The 19,832-nt window shown below is 45.3% G+C and overlaps 1 protein-coding gene across 3 annotated transcripts in view; it reads left to right on the forward strand.

Annotated features, from left to right (window-relative positions):
- Nucleotides 1-292: 292 nt before the first annotated feature.
- The window catches only part of LOC142814231 (uncharacterized), a 36,783-nt gene continuing 17,243 nt past the window's right edge, over nt 293-19,832 (forward strand). Inside the window, exons 1-5 of one of the 3 annotated variants that reach the window (XM_075892571.1) lie at nt 293-630; nt 12,375-12,450; nt 13,837-14,062; nt 17,390-17,508; nt 18,612-18,673. In XM_075892571.1, coding sequence (XP_075748686.1) covers nt 494-630; nt 12,375-12,450; nt 13,837-14,062; nt 17,390-17,508; nt 18,612-18,673 — 620 coding nt within the window. In that variant the 5' untranslated portion in view covers nt 293-493. The remainder of the gene's footprint in view (nt 631-12,374; nt 12,451-13,836; nt 14,063-17,389; nt 17,509-18,611; nt 18,674-19,832) is intronic. The other 2 variants (XM_075892569.1, XM_075892570.1) reach the window with 2 other exon arrangements.

The raw sequence follows: 19,832 nt of genomic DNA on the forward strand, positions 1-19,832 counted from the left end.
CTAGAGAACTAGTGTGTGCATTTCTAGGATGGGAATGACATTCATTTTTTTTCATGGAACCGTGTGAACTAGTGTTGTATGCAGCAAGTTCAGAAATGAGGTTATAGACCCTTGCACTATTTATAAACACAGGTACTGAGTCCCTTGTGAGTTTTGTAACGTAGTAGCAAATGCAAGGAACAAAAGCTTCAGCAAAAAACTGATTTTTACAGCTTTTCTTCCTGTGAATGGCCAAATATTTTAAATTTTATTCCTAGGTACACACATTATGAATTAGTCATTGACGTTAAGTGCCTTCCTTTTACCTGAAAAAGGGAAGTTTTTCTTATCCAGTACAACTTGAAAATACAACCTTTTTGCTTCGGTGTCGCAGAATGATAATTGAAGTGACTGGAAGTCGCTTGAGAAGCAGCAACATGTGCTGCTGCCATTGCAGCTTTGAAACTGAGCAAAAAGATGATTCAACATTTAGCTTGCCCTTGACTCTCCTGTTATGGCAACGTTCTTGTCGTGGTTAGAGCTGCATTTTCTTGATTTGCAGATTACTGAGCTGGAGCTACAGCTGAGAAACCGAGACGCCAAAATTTTTGAACTCCAGGAGAAGCTAGCATGTATCCAGGAAGAGCACGTGTAAGTTTTTGGGGTCTTGACCAGGGCTGAAAAAAGGCGCAGCAGTTCAATTATGAGGTTCTGGTAGTGGGAGGCTCCGGAAATATCAATCATCTGGGATTCTTTAACATCCATCGAAAGCTTGGTATCAGGGCATCTAGCATTTGGCCTTCATTGAAATGCAACCGCTATTGTTGCCATTGGCGAGTGGGTACAAATGCATAGTGAAAAAAAAAAAACACGAAAATGATGAGGATGAAACAGAAAGGCGCTATCTCCCTCTTCTTCAGTTCTTTCCTTGTTGTTTTTGTTTTTTACTACAACCTCCATTGTCTGAATCTAACCCACGGCCGAGCTCAGTAATCGCTGTAACACCGCAGTTGGACTTTGCAATGGAAGCACAATTCCAGTTTGTTTGGGCTGAACGTGTATCTCAAATGATACAATAATGGTTTATGCGAATTTCGTGATTTGAATTTTAAGGTTGCTTTGGATGGACTATATTATATCAGGGGTGGATCCAGCCACCCAATTTAATGGGGGCGGTCGCTTGAATTAACACAGGAAATGGGGAGGGGGGCGTGGTCATTACTTTTTGTTTTTACTAGCACAAAAGCCCTGTAATGGCATAAATACTGTTGATGTGTTCACAGTGTTGTCCCACTCATTTATTTTAACTGGTGATAGCAGGTGGATGGCAAGCACTGAAGAGAGGGGGAAGGGTTGTTGACAGGCTATGGGGGGGGGGGGGCGCGATCGCCCCTACAGCCCCCTTTGGATCTGCCACTGCATTATATAAAACACCGTTTTGAGACCAGTTTTCCGGTCACGCCATAGCAGATTGCCTTTTTGTGTCAGATCGTTGGCTACACCGGCTGCTATAGCTCCCAAACCAAGTGATGTAAACAACCAGCCACAAATTAAACATCGCGGCAAAGGAGTCGGCAGTGGATCGCGTCAGGGCAATTGCGAACTACCTGTGCTGCACGTCAAAGCTTGTGGCCTTGACAAAGACACGTTCATTGAGAGCCTTGTTTTGATTGCGATCGCTGAGAACACCGAAAAAGAAGGTGCAGCAGCAGCGAATCGGCATGCCCCAACGTGTCTCACTTTTGCACTGCCAGCTGAATTTGTCACCGCCACTGCGTCCGCTTGTTTCGTTTCTGCTCGCGTATCTTTCAAAACCACGTTTGTAAAGGTGTAAACTTTTTCTTTTCAGTGCTTTCCATGCATCACTAGAACTCTGTACGAACTTTATTGCTCAGAAAATGGGCGAAATGGAATGAATTCTTAAGCCGCGATGGTGACATGTAGGAGGGGCAGAACAAATTTGAGCATTTGTTCTGCCCCTCCTATGGCAAGGTTAATTGTCTTAATCGGCAAAGCGAGTGAATTTCTAGTGAGCCTGGCCGCTTTCGCTCTCTTTGATGTCAAGTGTGAACACGCTGTGCCAGCAGCGTGAGTGAGGGAAGCGCAGCACATTATTGAGAGACAGTGAAGGCGAGGAAGTTCAAAAGAACATCGTGGACTTTTTTCAGTAAGAAGTAGTTGCCAATAAAGTTATTCTTCATCTTCATTAGCAACTTTAACTTCTTCTTGGTTATTACGAATTCTGGATGATACGAATATATTTGCAGGCTCCCTTCGAATTTGTATCGTAGAGATTCTACAGTATTTGGAAAAGCCCTGAATGCTAATTTATTCAATTCTGTTTATGGTAGTTCTGGCGCAGGAAAGTTTTAGATGAATCCTTTCTGTGAAGAGTACATATTGCGCCAGCCAACTTGCACCTGATTTTTGTAGGTACTACAAAATACAGGTTGAGGCATGCCGCAGGGTTTTGTTTGCCCCCTGATCTCTGAAGCCATGTTATCTTGCATCATCCCCTGCAAGTCCAAACAGTGGTATTCTTTTTCCTGTCTTTGTATGAAAAACTCATTTTGCTTGCATTTTGTTAGTGTCAGATCTGGCCAGATTCAGCTCCTAAATTTCATCTGCACCCTCCAAAAATTTTTTACATAGTTTAAAATTATTTTAATTTTTCTCTAATGCTCCAAGGCATCGTATAAAGCAGTGGTTCTTAGAGATGGATGTTTTGGAGACCTCTTGTGGACTAGTGAAAGTTATGAGTCCTCTTTTGGTAGTGAAAAGGGAGGGGGGTCTGAAATTAACACATGCAGTTCAGAAAAATTTATAGACATGATTGGTGTAGGTTCATTATGACACCTTGGCAGTGCAAACAAAGTAAAATGGCTCACAAAGAAGCGCAGACTGAAACTCTGGTTTATTCGTAGAAGAAATATATATAATAAAACACGAGAGGAAAGAGGGTTTCACGAGGAAGAGTCATTCGAAATCAGCTGCTGTCCAGAAATGCAACCATGCAATCTAAAAGCGCTATAGAGTGCGAAATGACTCAAACATTACGACCATCTCCCCGATGGTAACCCTAATAAGATGCGAAGCAGCAGTGATGTGCACAGCGTTGACCCGGTTAAAACGAGCGTCGACGCGGGTGCTGGAAGAATGGTTTGAAGCAAAACCCAGTGTAGCATCTACTCGAGTAAGCGTTTGTTTGAAACGCAAAAACATGGCAGGTGGTAGATTGGGTTTCACGTAAGTTTTATTGCAGATAAATGAGCGGAAAGAGTGTTTCCACTTGACATGCGGTCGAGCGTTGCAGGTGGTGGAGAGGGCGAAGCGAGAGGTGTTGCGAGCGGGCGGAGTAGCCTGCAGCTGTGTGCGTTGTGGTGAGCATGCTACGGGTGAGGGAGAGTGATATCTATATGCAGCTGCAGCCTGAGCTACCGTATAAACTGGACTATAGGTCAAGTGGGAATATAGGTCGACATCCCAAGTTCAGGTTACCGAAAATGAAAAAAAGGAAAACAACCCAAAACTGCCAAACAAAGTTTAATTGCAAATTGGGTGCACCGCACCCCCGATCGTCTGAGCTTCCCTCAACCACTATCACAACTGTTCCTATTCATCAGACGAAGCAACACTGTCTTCTGAAGACGAGAGTTTGTAGCTGGCCGCCTCCCACAGTGCGTTGTCTCCCGTGCCGTACAGCGAGTTGCTGAGGGAAAATTTCTTAAAAGCATTTTCCACCATGGAATCTGGCAAGGAACACCAGACTGAAAGCACCCAGCCACAAACAGTCGCAACCGGAGGCCTCTGTAGGCAGCCTGTCGGTGTCTTTGGGTTGTCGCTGGACATCCTCTTTTGGTACTCCAGCCACACTCGTTCCATGAACGGCTTGTTTAGCACAACCTCGAGCAGTCGGAGGGTGGACGTCATACCACCTGGTATCATGGCGAGGTCAGTTTTTCTATCGCCCAGTGCGCGCTTCACAGCGTCGGTTAATGACCACAAAACGCATCTATCACCAGCATGCTGCAAAGACGGAGCAGTGCACCTGGACGACGGTTCCAGACTACTCTATCCATTCGAGCATCATGGCCTCGTTTATGCATCCCTGTTAACGCGAACGACAACACCGGGTGGGAACACTTTCTTCAACATTGTCTTGCATTTGAAAATGATGAAGAGCGGAAGCTTTCTACCATCTGCCATGCATTTCTGCATGACGGTGAAGCGGGAGTGCTCGTTGCCAGTGGACAACAGCTTCATATCCTTGGCGCCACGCTGCAGGATCATGGTCGATGAAAGCATGTCAAACCACACGGGGGTCTCATCAGCACTGTCAATTTGCCCCATCATGTAGTTGTTTTGATCCTGAAGTCTGTTCACGAAGCCCTGAAAGTTTATAAGCTTGTCCTTGAACTCGTCTGGAAACTTCTGACAGATGGATGTGCGCCACTGGAAAGAAAATTCTTTGCGTCTCATGCATCGACGCACCCAAGAGTTTGGTGCACAAAACTCTTCTCTAGTGAGCCCAGCTTCTCGAGCGAGTTACACAGCTTTCTTGCGAATGGTATCCACGGTCTTTGGCCGCGAGCATGCGTGAACTTCCCACACAAAGTTCCCAAGCCTACCCTCCAGCTGTGGATGAACCGCATTTCGCCCACCAAATTACATTTTCCGAGGATCGCGCATCTGCAGCTTTCCTTTTTGCACCCTTCAATAGCGCAGGCTTTTTTCCGATACATTAAAGTGGCGCTGAGCAGCCGTATTCGGATTTGCTTCTGCAAACTCAACAACCTCTAGTTTAAACGCAGCTGAGTACTGCTTTTTCGTACCGCTACTCATATTTAGTGAACGAAAAAAGATAATAAAAATGAAACCCAATGTCAAGCAGAGGGAAAACTTGGGACAGATCGGAGGCAAATCACGAACGCAAAAAAAAAAAAAAAATCAGACAAGAGACAAGGCGAAACTCTTCAAGGTGGACGATAGGGCGAGTTGGTGATTCATGATCGACGTATGTAACTGCGCGGTAGTAAACACGGACGACAAGAAGATACAAGGACAAGCGCAGACTATCAACTGAAGGTTTATTTTTCACAAACCACATATATATGACTGAAACAGAAACAGAAAACACGAAAATCAACAAAAACTGATGACTTAGCACTTAACAATCGACAAAACGTGAACGTTTGACAAAAGCAGATTCAAGGACCATGTGCGCCACTTGCCAGATACCGTAGCTCTTTATCTAAAAGAGCTAACGACGGTTTGCTGACGCAGTGTTCTGGTTCCCGTGCCATTTTTTCCGCTTCGACGATCATACGGGTATGATCGTCTTTGTGCCTGAACATTACGACCGTGCTTTCGAACTGCGCAAGGCAGCCACACCTACTGATGTGCTGAGCTAAAAAACCCTCATTGCCAGTGCGCACATTGCGTGCGTGCTCGCGCAGGCGCTCATTTAGGCATCTCCCAGTCTGCCCGATGTAACACGCACCACAAGATAGCGGAATTCTATATACTACATTCATGTCACATCTGACAAACTGGGTTTTATGCCTGACAATGCAAGCTTGTTTGGGCCTATTGTTTACACATGTCATTTTGGCTAGCTGAGAGAGCTTGTAAGGTGCCGAAAAAACGACCTTTACGCCCATGCGCTGACCGAGCTTTTTTATCTTGTGAGATAGCTGGTGCTTGTAAGGGATTACCGCGACTTTGTCACGTTTGCTTTTGTCTCTGTCATTAGTGCTCTCTCTGCTTCTGGGCTTTTTCTTCTTTTTTATTGTTTCTGCCACAGAAATGAGAAGCGAATCCGGGTAGCCAGCTTCTTTCAGACGCTCAACTTGATTTTGGAAGCTTGTTTCCATCATATGGAAACATGATCTGTCCAGGGCATTAGTGAAGCAGGTGTTCACTATGCCTCTCTTAACCAATTTGCTATGAGCTGATTTAAAAGGCAAAAGCGGTTTCATAGCGCGAGGCTCATACATCCAGCATGCGTGATTCACGCTGAACAAAAGTCTCATGTCTAGGAAGCGAATCGAGTTGTTCACTGGGAGTTCATGGGTCAGTACGAGTGGACTCAAGCAGTCACTAAAAACTTCAATTACATCAGATGACAACCCCATTACTCTAGCAGATTCACACTTAAAAACCACCAGGTAGTCGTCGACGAACCTGAAAATTCTCACAACTTCCTGGCAACTCAGCCGCTCTTTCAAGTTCCTGTCGAACTTCGCAAGCAACAAATCACTCAGAATCGGTGCAATCGAAGATCCTATTGAAACGCCATTATTTTGATAAACATCACCGTTCCATTCTACAAAGGTAGAGGTCAGATAGGTAGCTAGCAGGTCAAGAAAACTGCTAACACTGACACCAGCTGCATTCTGGAACGTTACGTGGCCCATTATATCAACACATTCTTCTATGCATGAATACAAAGCGTCACGAGGGAGAGAATAATATAAATCTTTGATATCTATGGAAAAAGCACTCAAAGTGTAGTTAGAATACTCTTTGAAGAATTCAGTGACCTCCCTTGAATTCCTGACTAGAAAGGGATCATTAATCTCTAAAAGTTTCAACTTTTTCTGCAAAAACATCCCTAAGGCGTTTTGCCAAGAACCCTTCTCTGTAACAATGACACGAAATGGCACGTCGGCTTTGTGTGTCTTTGCCGAAAAAAACATCTCTAGGGCCAACTTCTCACTTTTTTCTATCTTTTTTGCTATTTCAGACAGGTTAAGCTGCGTGCACAGTTTTTTCGCCTTAGATTTGACTTTAACCAGGTCGATACCACTGCACTTTTGGAAGACGGATGTGACCGCACTTACAGCTTTCTTCAGGTACAAGTCTTTGTTGAGGACCGCGAAGCCTCCCTCCTTGTCCGAAGGCACCACGCACAGTTCGTTGTCTCGTAGATGTGAAATTGTCCTGCTTAAAGGAAGACTACTTGCGCACGGCTTAACTTGCTGCAGCACATCAACTCCTTCAGACACGCACCTGTTACAGTCTTCTTGTGGAGCAAGGCTTGAAACACGTCTCACTATGGCCAGAAGATCCGGTGCGGTGTACTTCTTGTCTACGGCATACTTGGGGCCTAAGCTCAACGTCCGCCGCACGAAGTCTGGAAGAACTACGTCACCACACGTGTGCACAACACCTTTGAAGCGCTGCTTCGCCGCGATTCCAGAGCGTAGCCTCCTGAGTTCACCTGCCCACAGTGTGTCTGTGGTATGCTCGATGCATGCTGTGAACTCTTTCATTCTTCGTCTTTTGATACTGGGACTGACCTCCTGTTGAAGCTGAAGTTGCAGGGCTTCTCTATACAGGCGGGCCTGTCTATTCCACTCTGATCTGAGAATCTTACAAATCCGGAGACCATGGCTGCTGGAGGGGTTGACGCCACCGAATAATCCTTTCACGTCTGAAGGCAGCTGCTTCTGTCGAATGTGGAACGCGAAAGCACGGGCACGGCAGGTAGCCAGTGCGACGAGGGTGATGAGTATAGACGGAAGAAGGGTTAGGGACGAAACACTGCCCGAAGAACTAGAAATGTAACTAATCAAGGTGGACGATTGGGCGAGTTGGTGATTCATGATCGACGTATGTAACTGCGCGGTAGTAAACACGGACGACAAGAAGATACAAGGACAAGCGCAGACTATCAACTGAAGGTTTATTTTTCACAAACCACATATATATGACTGAAACAGAAACAGAAAACACGAAAATCAACAAAAACTGATGACTTAGCACTTAACAATCGACAAAACGTGAACGTTTGACAAAAGCAGATTCAAGGACCATGTGCGCCACTTGCCAGATACCGTAGCTCTTTATCTAAAAGAGCTAACGACGGTTTGCTGACGCAGTGTTCTGGTTCCCGTGCCATTTTTTCCGCTTCGACGATCATACGGGTATGATCGTCTTTGTGCCTGAACATTACGACCGTGCTTTCGAACTGCGCAAGGCAGCCACACCTACTGATGTGCTGAGCTAAAAAACCCTCATTGCCAGTGCGCACATTGCGTGCGTGCTCGCGCAGGCGCTCATTTAGGCATCTCCCAGCAAACCGTCGTTAGCTCTTTTAGATAAAGAGCTACGGTATCTGGCAAGTGGCGCACATGGTCCTTGAATCTGCTTTTGTCAAACGTTCACGTTTTGTCGATTGTTAAGTGCTAAGTCATCAGTTTTTGTTGATTTTCGTGTTTTCTGTTTCTGTTTCAGTCATATATATGTGGTTTGTGAAAAATAAACCTTCAGTTGATAGTCTGCGCTTGTCCTTGTATCTTCTTGTCGTCCGTGTTTACTACCGCGCAGTTACATACGTCGATCATGAATCACCAACTCGCCCAATCGTCCACCTTGATTAGTTACATTTCTAGTTCTTCGGGCAGTGTTTCGTCCCTAACCCTTCTTCCGTCTATACTCATCACCCTCGTCGCACTGGCTACCTGCCGTGCCCGTGCTTTCGCGTTCCACATTCGACAGAAGCAGCTGCCTTCAGACGTGAAAGGATTATTCGGTGGCGTCAACCCCTCCAGCAGCCATGGTCTCCGGATTTGTAAGATTCTCAGATCAGAGTGGAATAGACAGGCCCGCCTGTATAGAGAAGCCCTGCAACTTCAGCTTCAACAGGAGGTCAGTCCCAGTATCAAAAGACGAAGAATGAAAGAGTTCACAGCATGCATCGAGCATACCACAGACACACTGTGGGCAGGTGAACTCAGGAGGCTACGCTCTGGAATCGCGGCGAAGCAGCGCTTCAAAGGTGTTGTGCACACGTGTGGTGACGTAGTTCTTCCAGACTTCGTGCGGCGGACGTTGAGCTTAGGCCCCAAGTATGCCGTAGACAAGAAGTACACCGCACCGGATCTTCTGGCCATAGTGAGACGTGTTTCAAGCCTTGCTCCACAAGAAGACTGTAACAGGTGCGTGTCTGAAGGAGTTGATGTGCTGCAGCAAGTTAAGCCGTGCGCAAGTAGTCTTCCTTTAAGCAGGACAATTTCACATCTACGAGACAACGAACTGTGCGTGGTGCCTTCGGACAAGGAGGGAGGCTTCGCGGTCCTCAACAAAGACTTGTACCTGAAGAAAGCTGTAAGTGCGGTCACATCCGTCTTCCAAAAGTGCAGTGGTATCGACCTGGTTAAAGTCAAATCTAAGGCGAAAAAACTGTGCACGCAGCTTAACCTGTCTGAAATAGCAAAAAAGATAGAAAAAAGTGAGAAGTTGGCCCTAGAGATGTTTTTTTCGGCAAAGACACACAAAGCCGACGTGCCATTTCGTGTCATTGTTACAGAGAAGGGTTCTTGGCAAAACGCCTTAGGGATGTTTTTGCAGAAAAAGTTGAAACTTTTAGAGATTAATGATCCCTTTCTAGTCAGGAATTCAAGGGAGGTCACTGAATTCTTCAAAGAGTATTCTAACTACACTTTGAGTGCTTTTTCCATAGATATCAAAGATTTATATTATTCTCTCCCTCGTGACGCTTTGTATTCATGCATAGAAGAATGTGTTGATATAATGGGCCACGTAACGTTCCAGAATGCAGCTGGTGTCAGTGTTAGCAGTTTTCTTGACCTGCTAGCTACCTATCTGACCTCTACCTTTGTAGAATGGAACGGTGATGTTTATCAAAATAATGGCGTTTCAATAGGATCTTCGATTGCACCGATTCTGAGTGATTTGTTGCTTGCGAAGTTCGACAGGAACTTGAAAGAGCGGCTGAGTTGCCAGGAAGTTGTGAGAATTTTCAGGTTCGTCGACGACTACCTGGTGGTTTTTAAGTGTGAATCTGCTAGAGTAATGGGGTTGTCATCTGATGTAATTGAAGTTTTTAGTGACTGCTTGAGTCCACTCGTACTGACCCATGAACTCCCAGTGAACAACTCGATTCGCTTCCTAGACATGAGACTTTTGTTCAGCGTGAATCACGCATGCTGGATGTATGAGCCTCGCGCTATGAAACCGCTTTTGCCTTTTAAATCAGCTCATAGCAAATTGGTTAAGAGAGGCATAGTGAACACCTGCTTCACTAATGCCCTGGACAGATCATGTTTCCATATGATGGAAACAAGCTTCCAAAATCAAGTTGAGCGTCTGAAAGAAGCTGGCTACCCGGATTCGCTTCTCATTTCTGTGGCAGAAACAATAAAAAAGAAGAAAAAGCCCAGAAGCAGAGAGAGCACTAATGACAGAGACAAAAGCAAACGTGACAAAGTCGCGGTAATCCCTTACAAGCACCAGCTATCTCACAAGATAAAAAAGCTCGGTCAGCGCATGGGCGTAAAGGTCGTTTTTTCGGCACCTTACAAGCTCTCTCAGCTAGCCAAAATGACATGTGTAAACAATAGGCCCAAACAAGCTTGCATTGTCAGGCATAAAACCCAGTTTGTCAGATGTGACATGAATGTAGTATATAGAATTCCGCTATCTTGTGGTGCGTGTTACATCGGGCAGACTGGGAGATGCCTAAATGAGCGCCTGCGCGAGCACGCACGCAATGTGCGCACTGGCAATGAGGGTTTTTTAGCTCAGCACATCAGTAGGTGTGGCTGCCTTGCGCAGTTCGAAAGCACGGTCGTAATGTTCAGGCACAAAGACGATCATACCCGTATGATCGTCGAAGCGGAAAAAATGGCACGGGAACCAGAACACTGCGTCAGCAAACCGTCGTTAGCTCTTTTAGATAAAGAGCTACGGTATCTGGCAAGTGGCGCACATGGTCCTTGAATCTGCTTTTGTCAAACGTTCACGTTTTGTCGATTGTTAAGTGCTAAGTCATCAGTTTTTGTTGATTTTCGTGTTTTCTGTTTCTGTTTCAGTCATATATATGTGGTTTGTGAAAAATAAACCTTCAGTTGATAGTCTGCGCTTGTCCTTGTATCTTCTTGTCGTCCGTGTTTACTACCGCGCAGTTACATACGGCGAAACTCTTATTAGATTTGGATGCAGATATAGCCGTGTCCGGCTTCTCATGCACATTCCAGCCACATGTTGCCAAACAGTAGCGCACTGTCGGCTAGACACCCCTATAAATCAGACGAGGGGCAACTTTAGCTCGTTCTTTTAGTAGAAATATCGACTTATATTCCGGCTTATATGGTACTTGCCACCGTGCCAACACCTGTGACGAGGGGCACGCGTTGCTGCGTCTTCATAAGGATACCCATACATACGGTGTTACACACGATTCGAAGATCTGCTTTGAATCTAAAAAGGGGGCTTCAGCAATGTCTCTAATATTCGTGCCATGATGGGCGTACGAAACAGGTGTGTGTGGAAATTCGGTGCGCAAACACACATTCCGCAATGGGCAGACAAGTGCAAACCTGGTGCGCGTTGTAGTGCTTTCTCAAGCGCTTATTCAGGCAGCATCCAGTCTGCCCCATATATACCCTGCTGCAAGACAATTGTGGCATGCATGAAACATTCATTCGCCGCCGAAAATTGCAGCAGTTGCAAAGTAGACTTGTGATGTCAATCATTTTACTAACTGTCGAGCAAATGTTGTTTATTGCATAACATTGTCTTGCAACAGCGTATTACAGCGAAAGCTGTTAGATCACAACTCGGGTCTCTCGCAGCGCCGCCTCCGCCGGTGTCCATAACCTTTGTCGCAGGAAATAAGAAAACCCTAGTACCAATGACACAGTGGGACTCGAACCCAGGTCTGCTGGGTGCCAGCCCAGTAGTCTACCACTGAGCTACGCCGGTGTTAGTGACTTGTTGGTAAACTTGCCTTAGGCAGGCTTGATGTCGGCAAAGTAACGCGGTAATACGACTTAAAAAGCGTTTTAAAACAGGGAAAGAAATACCAACCGTTGCACAACGCGAGTAGCGTAACGAGTGGGCCGTCCAACGCTCCAACCCATTACAAAAGCTTGTTCTCTTTCTACTATTAACTGTGGCACGCACCCACTTCAGGCATAATTCCTCATCGTCGTCAGCTGCTGCATGAACAATCGGCACAAAATTCCTGGCAAGTGTTTTGCGGATACCACGCTTCTGAGAATGATGAAAAATAGCATAGGGAATGCCGGCCTACCAACCTAAAATTTTTATTATTAATGCTGTAGTGGGTATCAAGCTTGTGTGCTTGCAGCAGTTACCCAATGAGTGTTTAGAAGGCACTCTGAAAGGCTGCTCTTCTAGCTTTGGCTGTAACTGCTGCACCTTCCACACAGGCCTGGTGTTTTTATATTAGGCAGGCTGGATGCCACCTGAGCATGCACTTGCGAAAACAAAAATATTTAGTTTGCTCGATGCTCCGGGAAGAAAGGGAATGTGTGATTCTATTTCATGACATTTTTTTGTTAGCGTTAGCAGATTGTGAATTCCTAGAAGTGTGTGTTGATGTGTTTTGGAAATCTTTGTTGCAGCCGTAAGATGCAGAAGCTTCATCTCAGATATGAGACGCTGCAGAACGAGTCACTTGGGCCAACAATGCAGCATGAGGTTAGTGGCTGTTTCTTCATCCTTGCGTGTGCACGAATGAATCTTCTTAACAGTGTGAGATGTCAAGGGAAACTCTTAAGAAATTTGAAGAGTGCGAAGCTTGGTGAAATGATGCTTTTGTGATGAAGCATTAGCAATTCATTTTAATTAAAGTAAATGTACTTTTAATCATGGAGCAACAGCGCCCCTTGTGTTATGCTTTTCACTCTTGCTCACCAACCGTCTGCTTATCAATGGGGCCATTGATCAGTAGCGAAAAGCATAAAGGGCATCGAAGGCATTGCTCTGCGATAGCACCCCAGGAATTGACCTTGTTAGGAAATCTTGCCTGTTACACATGAGACAAAACTTTTATTTCAATCCTGAAATTAGCCTTTCCCAAATTATTCGAACGTGTGTCTGAGTCCGATAGGACTAACTACAATGGTTCTTCCAATACATCCAGTGTTAAGCACCCCATAGACACAACGCTGCAGCTTTTTGAGCGGCGAGTTGCTGTCACCATTGGTTTTAAATGCGTGTTAGATGGCTAGCTATGTTTGAATTATGAGGTGTTTGCTCATTTCAGGATCAGATGTTTTTGTTAAAATAGAGTTAACTAAAAACATCTCATAGACTGTTGTTGAAATAGCAAAATTGTACATTTATACTTTTTTTGCAATAAAGGCTGCCGATGGGCAATCACGACTCCCAAGAACACACGAGCCAAATACTATAGTGCAGCACGCGGCCTGGAACTGACCATTTGTTCTCAGTCAGCGAGAAATCGTTTTTTTTCTCGACAGATGATGCTACAGGATCAAAAATCATTCGCAGGTCAATTGTCTGACATTGGCTGACTTGAGCATGGCATGCTTGGTTGTTACTGGGACAGCTACAGGAGGCTGCGACTTGTTTACCTTTGTGTGTACGATCACACTGGAAGGTCGTGCATTTGAGGAACAATAAGGTGCTCAAGGTCACGAGGCACGCTTGAAGTGTTTTCTTCCCTTGTGCCATCCCTCCCTGCTTAGCTTCTTACACTTTCGTCGGGACGACAGAAGAGAGAATTAATTTACAGGGTGCGACAAATCCTTGTAACTCCGCTTATTTATACTGGACAGATCCTAAAACATTTGTGGCGGTGAATTCAAGAGGCTATAAGCTCCTCTGGTGAATCCATTCCATGGCTACTTGGAAAACTGTTGCAGGTCCCCTTAAGGTCAAAAGTGTTCAAGTTGTCGGTGCTGTGCTTGCATTTTTCTTACTGCCTGCTCGCTATAGCCTCATTGTACCTAGTCTTTCGTTGTCGCATTTACAACCTCTCGAGTGTTTTGATATGTTGTATATCCTACCACGTCGTCGAATGCAGCACACCACTCATTAATGAGTTGTGCTCTTGCGCAGGTGAACAAGAAGTCAAGGAGCAGCAGCAACTCTGAGGAAAAGGTGCAGGTGGGCGAAGAGGAGGAAGAAGAAAAGGAAAATGAGGAGCCCGAGGAAGCAGCCCCCGAGATGCTCCCTCGGAGATCTCCACCCGCTTGCATAGAGCTCGAAGAGGAGCTACACGCACTTTCCATTGAGCCGAGGCCCAAGCAGGCACCCTCAGTTGACCACAAGGTCAAGAGGCCAGGTGCGTCTCATTTCAGGGGCCGAAAGTCCTCCTGAGAACATATGCAAATGTGCACGTGCACACACACACCACAAAAAAAGGAAAAATAATGGCTACACCACTATAGTTCCGCAATGGTTTCTATACTTGTTAGCAGGTTGAGCCCTTTGTTTTTGAGTTGCACATCTCTATGGAGAGTTGCATAATTGTAGTCTTAGAGATCAAGGTACATAGCCCGTAGTGCATAGGCAAGCTTGAATTGAGGGTGTCGAATATCTTTGTGGGTGGGCAGTTTTCATGTAAATAGTAGAGGTGCGCGAATATGCAAACTTTCGAATATTTTTCTAATACCGTATTTACTCGATTTTACCGCGCCCTCGATTGTAACGCGCACCGGATTTCTACGACGAAAAAAAAAAAGGTAAGACATCAATTGCAACGTGCACCCATTTTTCTCGCCGGCCCGCACGATCACACCACTCGAAGAAACGACTCCTTTCGGGAGCGTCTTCCATTTAACTATGAGGTACGGGCGAAGCTTGTGCCCATCTGAGGTGTAACAGAGCATTGCCGTCACTGTAGTTTTACCATGGACCGATGTCGGCACGCGAACTTGCTTCGCCCCCTTCTTCTCGACGGGTGTGGTGCCAGGCATGTCGAAGTAAAGAGGCGTCTGATCGCCATTCCCGATTTGCCCAAGCACGTAGCCGTTGTTGTGCCGCAAGTTTAGGACGAACCTGTGAAAACTGTGAAGCTGTTCATCGTACTCCTCCGCAAAACTTCTCGCGTATGCCTTTTCACCTTCGGAGGGAAAAGCCTTTCCTCTTCATAAAGCTCGTTAGCCAGCACCTGCTCTCTTTAAACTGGCTCCGCATTAGACCTTTTTCTAAGGCTAATTGCATAGCCCGCACTTGGAGCAGTTCTGTCGTTACAGGCCGCTGTTCCGCTCGCTGCTCAAGCACATACTCGCCGAGCACCTCTTCAATTTGCGGAAACCAACCCTGCTGTGGTCCACTGAAGCCTTTGCGTGAAGCTTTGCTGTCGACAATTTTCCGCTTTTGTTTCCGCCAGTCCTGCAAGCACGTTTCGGGAACTCCGAATGACCGCGATGCGGCCCGATTTCCGTCCGTTCCTGCACACGCAATGACTTTTCTTTTAAAAGCGACATCGAGGTGCACTCGAGTTTTTGGAGTCGGCCCTTCCATGCCGTCGATGCTAATGCACTACAAGGTGACTAACTGCTCAGCACACGTACGAAGTGCCGCACATGAGAAACACATAGGCAGAAATGGCCGACGCGCCATGCCGACGCACGTAGGGGGTGGCCATTTTGGAAATGCCAATGGCAATAGAATGACCGTATTCATTTTTTTTTCGTACTCGATTCTAACGCGCATGCGATTTAGGAACTCGCTTAACCGGAAAAAAGGTGGGCGTTAGATTTGAATGATTATGGTAGTGTTTGCTATTGGATTCAATTCGCACTGTAATTTTACTATTCAAACTACTCGAACTTCTCAGACAAATACAATCAACGTCAGATTGGCGGTGGCCCTTTCAGATTATTTTATATGCTTAAGCCCATCGCACTTTCGCACGCTGGCAAAGCTGCCTTTTAGATTCTGCTTTAATTGCAAATGTATCAACTTAAAATTAAGATATTTGAGATACACTGTGCCATTACAATGGCCTCTTCATATTTTTATATACTTCACCGCATGACATTTTGCTATTGTGGCAAAGCAATTTTCAGAGCTCGGTTATGGCTGTAAGCGGATCAACTCCCGAAAGCGCTGGATTGAATCTGTGTGTTCGAAGTGTGGGCTTTGATTAATGTAGTTTTGGGCCAGAATAACAAAACTTTATTTGCGAAAAAGACTTTGTTGCCACTAAAACGGGCAACGCCGCGTGGTCGGGCCTCTATTCCAAGGCACCGCTGGCTCTCGCCGTCCTTTCAGCCCTCCTGACTAGCCTCCGTTGGTCCTCAAGGACCGGGCTGGACAGCATTGCCTCCCACATCTCTCTGCTGTTGTCCCCTTTCTGTTCTTCGGTGTGTGCCATACATTCCCACGTGATGCGGTAGAGCAGCGGTGTGTTTCCATACCACGTGCATATGTCTCTGTATGCTGTGGGGTGGTATGCATGCAATCTGTGGATGTTGTTGGTGTAACGTCGCAGAATCCATGGCCGGAAGGTTCATGTGTGGAAAATCTGACAGTCGGACGATGACTTTCGGCATCCAAACTTACGTTTTTATACATTAACGTCTATAAGGCATGAGAAACTCTGATTTTGAAGAGAGCATGCCCTTGTTCGCCAAATAATTTGGGCTTCCACGAAAGTTCTAAGAGGAGGATAGGCTGAGGAAATAACATCGTTGCCTTTCACTTGTAAAATGTTGTTGGAAACACTTTGGTTGCACAAAATTGTGTACATAAGTGCAATTCGGCCTCTGCATTGCCTTATTCTTGATAACACAACTATGAAACACCACCCCGCCAGCACTTTAACCTAGAAGCATTTGAAAAATATTCGACAGCTATTCATAAAATATGTTGATTTGCACTCAAATTTAATATTTCAATTTGCCTTGCGCCAAAATTTTTGCTATTTGCTCCACTGCTGTAAATAGGGTCTGTCCCTTAGCTCTACAAGAGGGGGTTCCAGGCTTTCTCGTGTTGTGGCTCAACATACGGATGGGACTTTGTGCTGAGCTACTTCGTGCAGTGAGCGGGGTAGGGCAACTTCAAAGAACTGTGTCCTCGTGGCTGCTTTTCAGGCATACTTTGGTATGCAGTTGTAGCAATTCGTTAGGCCTAATGCTCTTTAAAGCTTCCTGTTGCACGTATAGGAATATGAGCTGGACTTCTTCATTGAGCGTTGCTTCTGTCGGATTTTGCTTTTGTATAAACCTTTTTCACAAGCTGCCCCTGGGGCGCCACCATAGTCCTCTCTAGGCTGCGCTTAGTAGGCGCGACTCCACAAAACTCACACTGCCGAGGCAGCGTTGTCTGGCTTTGCCCAACATAGAAATTTTTTTTTTCGTCTCCTGTGAAAAGATCTGTAGGCATAACAAGAATGGCGTTCAATTTGTGCCGAGAATTCCGCTCATTTGCGCGACACAAGTGGCGCGAACCAGGGATTAATATTTGCTTTGCAAAACGCTCCATACATACATGTTCACGTGCATCTAGTTTAGTAGACTGCACTAATGTGGTTGTGATGACTAAGCACAAACTCTCCAAATGTGCCTGAATAGTTGCTGTCAAACATGTACACCTTGACACACAAGGCAGAATGAACGCTGGAAAATTTGATCTTGTAGCCGTTCTCTAAAATTTCTTTCAGCAGAGCGGCCTCAGGTGCCGGAGTTCTACGACCTCTACTGGCGCATGGAGCAGGCTGCCGCTTCCTCGGATGTCGAGTCCATGTGGTCCAGCCGTGGAGGATCCCCGACCAAGAGCAAGGTCATCTGCCATGCTTTCGATGGGCTAGCGAGAGGGGGGGCCTACCTTTGTGCTGTTTCACATTTGAGGGAAATGGGAAAACTTGTTCATTTTTCACCTTAGCTCATGCCAAGCTATAGGCACTTTTTTTCTCTCGACGAGCTTACTTTGAGCTGTGCGGAGTTATCATTGCAACTCTGCACAGGTAAACTGTCTACAACTCCGCTAAACAAGGCATAGAAACTTCTTGTGACATTTTTACTTACTTGGCCCTCTCAAAGTCCTTGTCTAAAATTGATCCATTATGGCACCATTACTTTGTGGTAAACATATGCTACGTTACTAATAGGCCAAGAAATGTAATTTATGCTATCTACATTATTAGCAACTACTACCATATGTTGAAGATTATAAGTAGTTTTTTTTTTCATAAAATGGCCTTCCAAAGTTCGGGAGTGTACCTATAATCGGAGGTGACCTGAATGCAGAATCATTAAGTTGACTTTTCTGAGGGGTCCCACGAACGGTTGTCGTCTGTTTATGTAGAATGGTTCAAGAAGTGCAGAAGGCACATGCACTAATGCCTCTATTGACCGCCACAAAAGCTAAAGCAAAAAGTTTTGTGAAATCAAAAAATCTGCATGCCTTCACATTCGTGTAAAAATTTGCTGTCTGGGTTTCTGCTGGCTTCCCAAATCTCACCGCAGGGCAAAGCATGGCCCTGCATGTTTAGACACTGGTGTTTTTAGGGAAGTGTCGTTCACCACAATTGTTTGTCTTGTTGGAAAGAAGCCAGGAGAATCTCATCCTTTTTGCTTATAGCAGCATCATCACCAAAATGCCTGTGACATGTTCTGTGTATTACTCGTGGTAGCTTCAGCACAAAGTTTGGCACTTGCAGAATATTTTTCTGTAGGGACCCTTCTCTTCTTCTGTTCAGGCTTTCAGGGCTCTTTCAATCCTAAAAGTCTTACTGAGACTAACACTGCAGTTGCCCACTGTATTCGTTCAAGTTTTTTTTTTTTTGCCTCTAAATTTTAATGCCTACAAAACTGAAGCTGTTCTCTTCTTGTGTGTCGTGTATGAAATTCAAGAATCTAATGTAATTTTTTTTTTTGCTTCAGACGGAACTGCAGATTGCAAAAATAGTAATGATGTTAAAGAAGAAGAAGCCGGACTATTCAGAGTGAGTTTTATTTTCATATTGCTATTTTTCTATGCTAATCTTATTGCTCATAATGTTGGGCACCACTTTGGAGGTCGAGCCCTAGGAGAAGAAAGACAAAAGAAAACTCATGCAATAGGCATGTGATGGCATTTGGCCAATCGCAGCACCGGGTGTCAAAGGAAAGCGCAGGAGAGGATAGGAGCAATTTACAATAGATGTTTTCATTCAGGGGCTTTTTCTTCTAGCCGAGGGGTTCTCGAGCATGTTAATCCCAGGGATCCCCCCTCTCGCCCCCACAGCTTTCATGCATTTTTCATTTGGCTAACGCTACCTTCACATGCAAAAAATTCAAAATCAATGGTATATAAAAAATTTGCTCTGACTTGCAATTGAAGTCTCTTGCCTTGAACCAACAAATCGATGTGAGGCTCAATAACGGTCTGGCCCAGTCACATGTGAACTGCCAGATTCAGCAGATTCCTGTGCTCATTTGTCATGTAGGCTAATGTAGAGAATGCCTGTCAGTGTGCTCCCATTTGGAAAATGCATGAAAACTGCATAGCTTTCAGAGGTACTAATGAACAATTTAAATTCATAGGTGAGCGAGATGGGCAAAATAAAGGGAATGTCCAATATATTTATTCAAAGATCCTATTGCAATGTGCACAATTCACAGGGGTGATCTAACAGTTTCAATTGTGCCATTTTGCTACAATTCCCTATCCCTGCACCTTGCTGCGCACATTCAAGTACAGCTTGCGCCTACTGCGCCTGAGTTTACTGGTTTACCTGTTTACATTGGACCGTTTCTGGCCTAAAAAGATTGGTCGTAACAAACGCAACTAGCGCCTTTCCATAATGCCGCCGATGTCCTCTACTTGCTCCATTCCAGCAATGTGCTTTTTGTCATATTCAGCGTAACTGAAGTATCGGTGCCGCCGTGTCTTTCTGTTCGTGAAAGTTTATCGTGCCATTGGTAGCCTGTCTTGTTTGTTACGGAACCCGCGATATCGCGTAACGTCTTTTTATTATTTTTTCTCCTCGTTCACGAGTTAACTTCGCATACCTTAACTTAGCTACTGTGGCCAATTGGCTGCAGATATCGGCACTGCTTGCTATGAACGGCCTATTCAAGCAAATTGGCCGTAAAACATTTTGTTCGATATTTCGCGAAGAA

This window comes from Rhipicephalus microplus, chromosome 4 (genome assembly GCF_043290135.1).
Source record: "Rhipicephalus microplus isolate Deutch F79 chromosome 4, USDA_Rmic, whole genome shotgun sequence".
Lineage (NCBI taxonomy): Eukaryota > Metazoa > Arthropoda > Arachnida > Ixodida > Ixodidae > Rhipicephalus > Rhipicephalus microplus.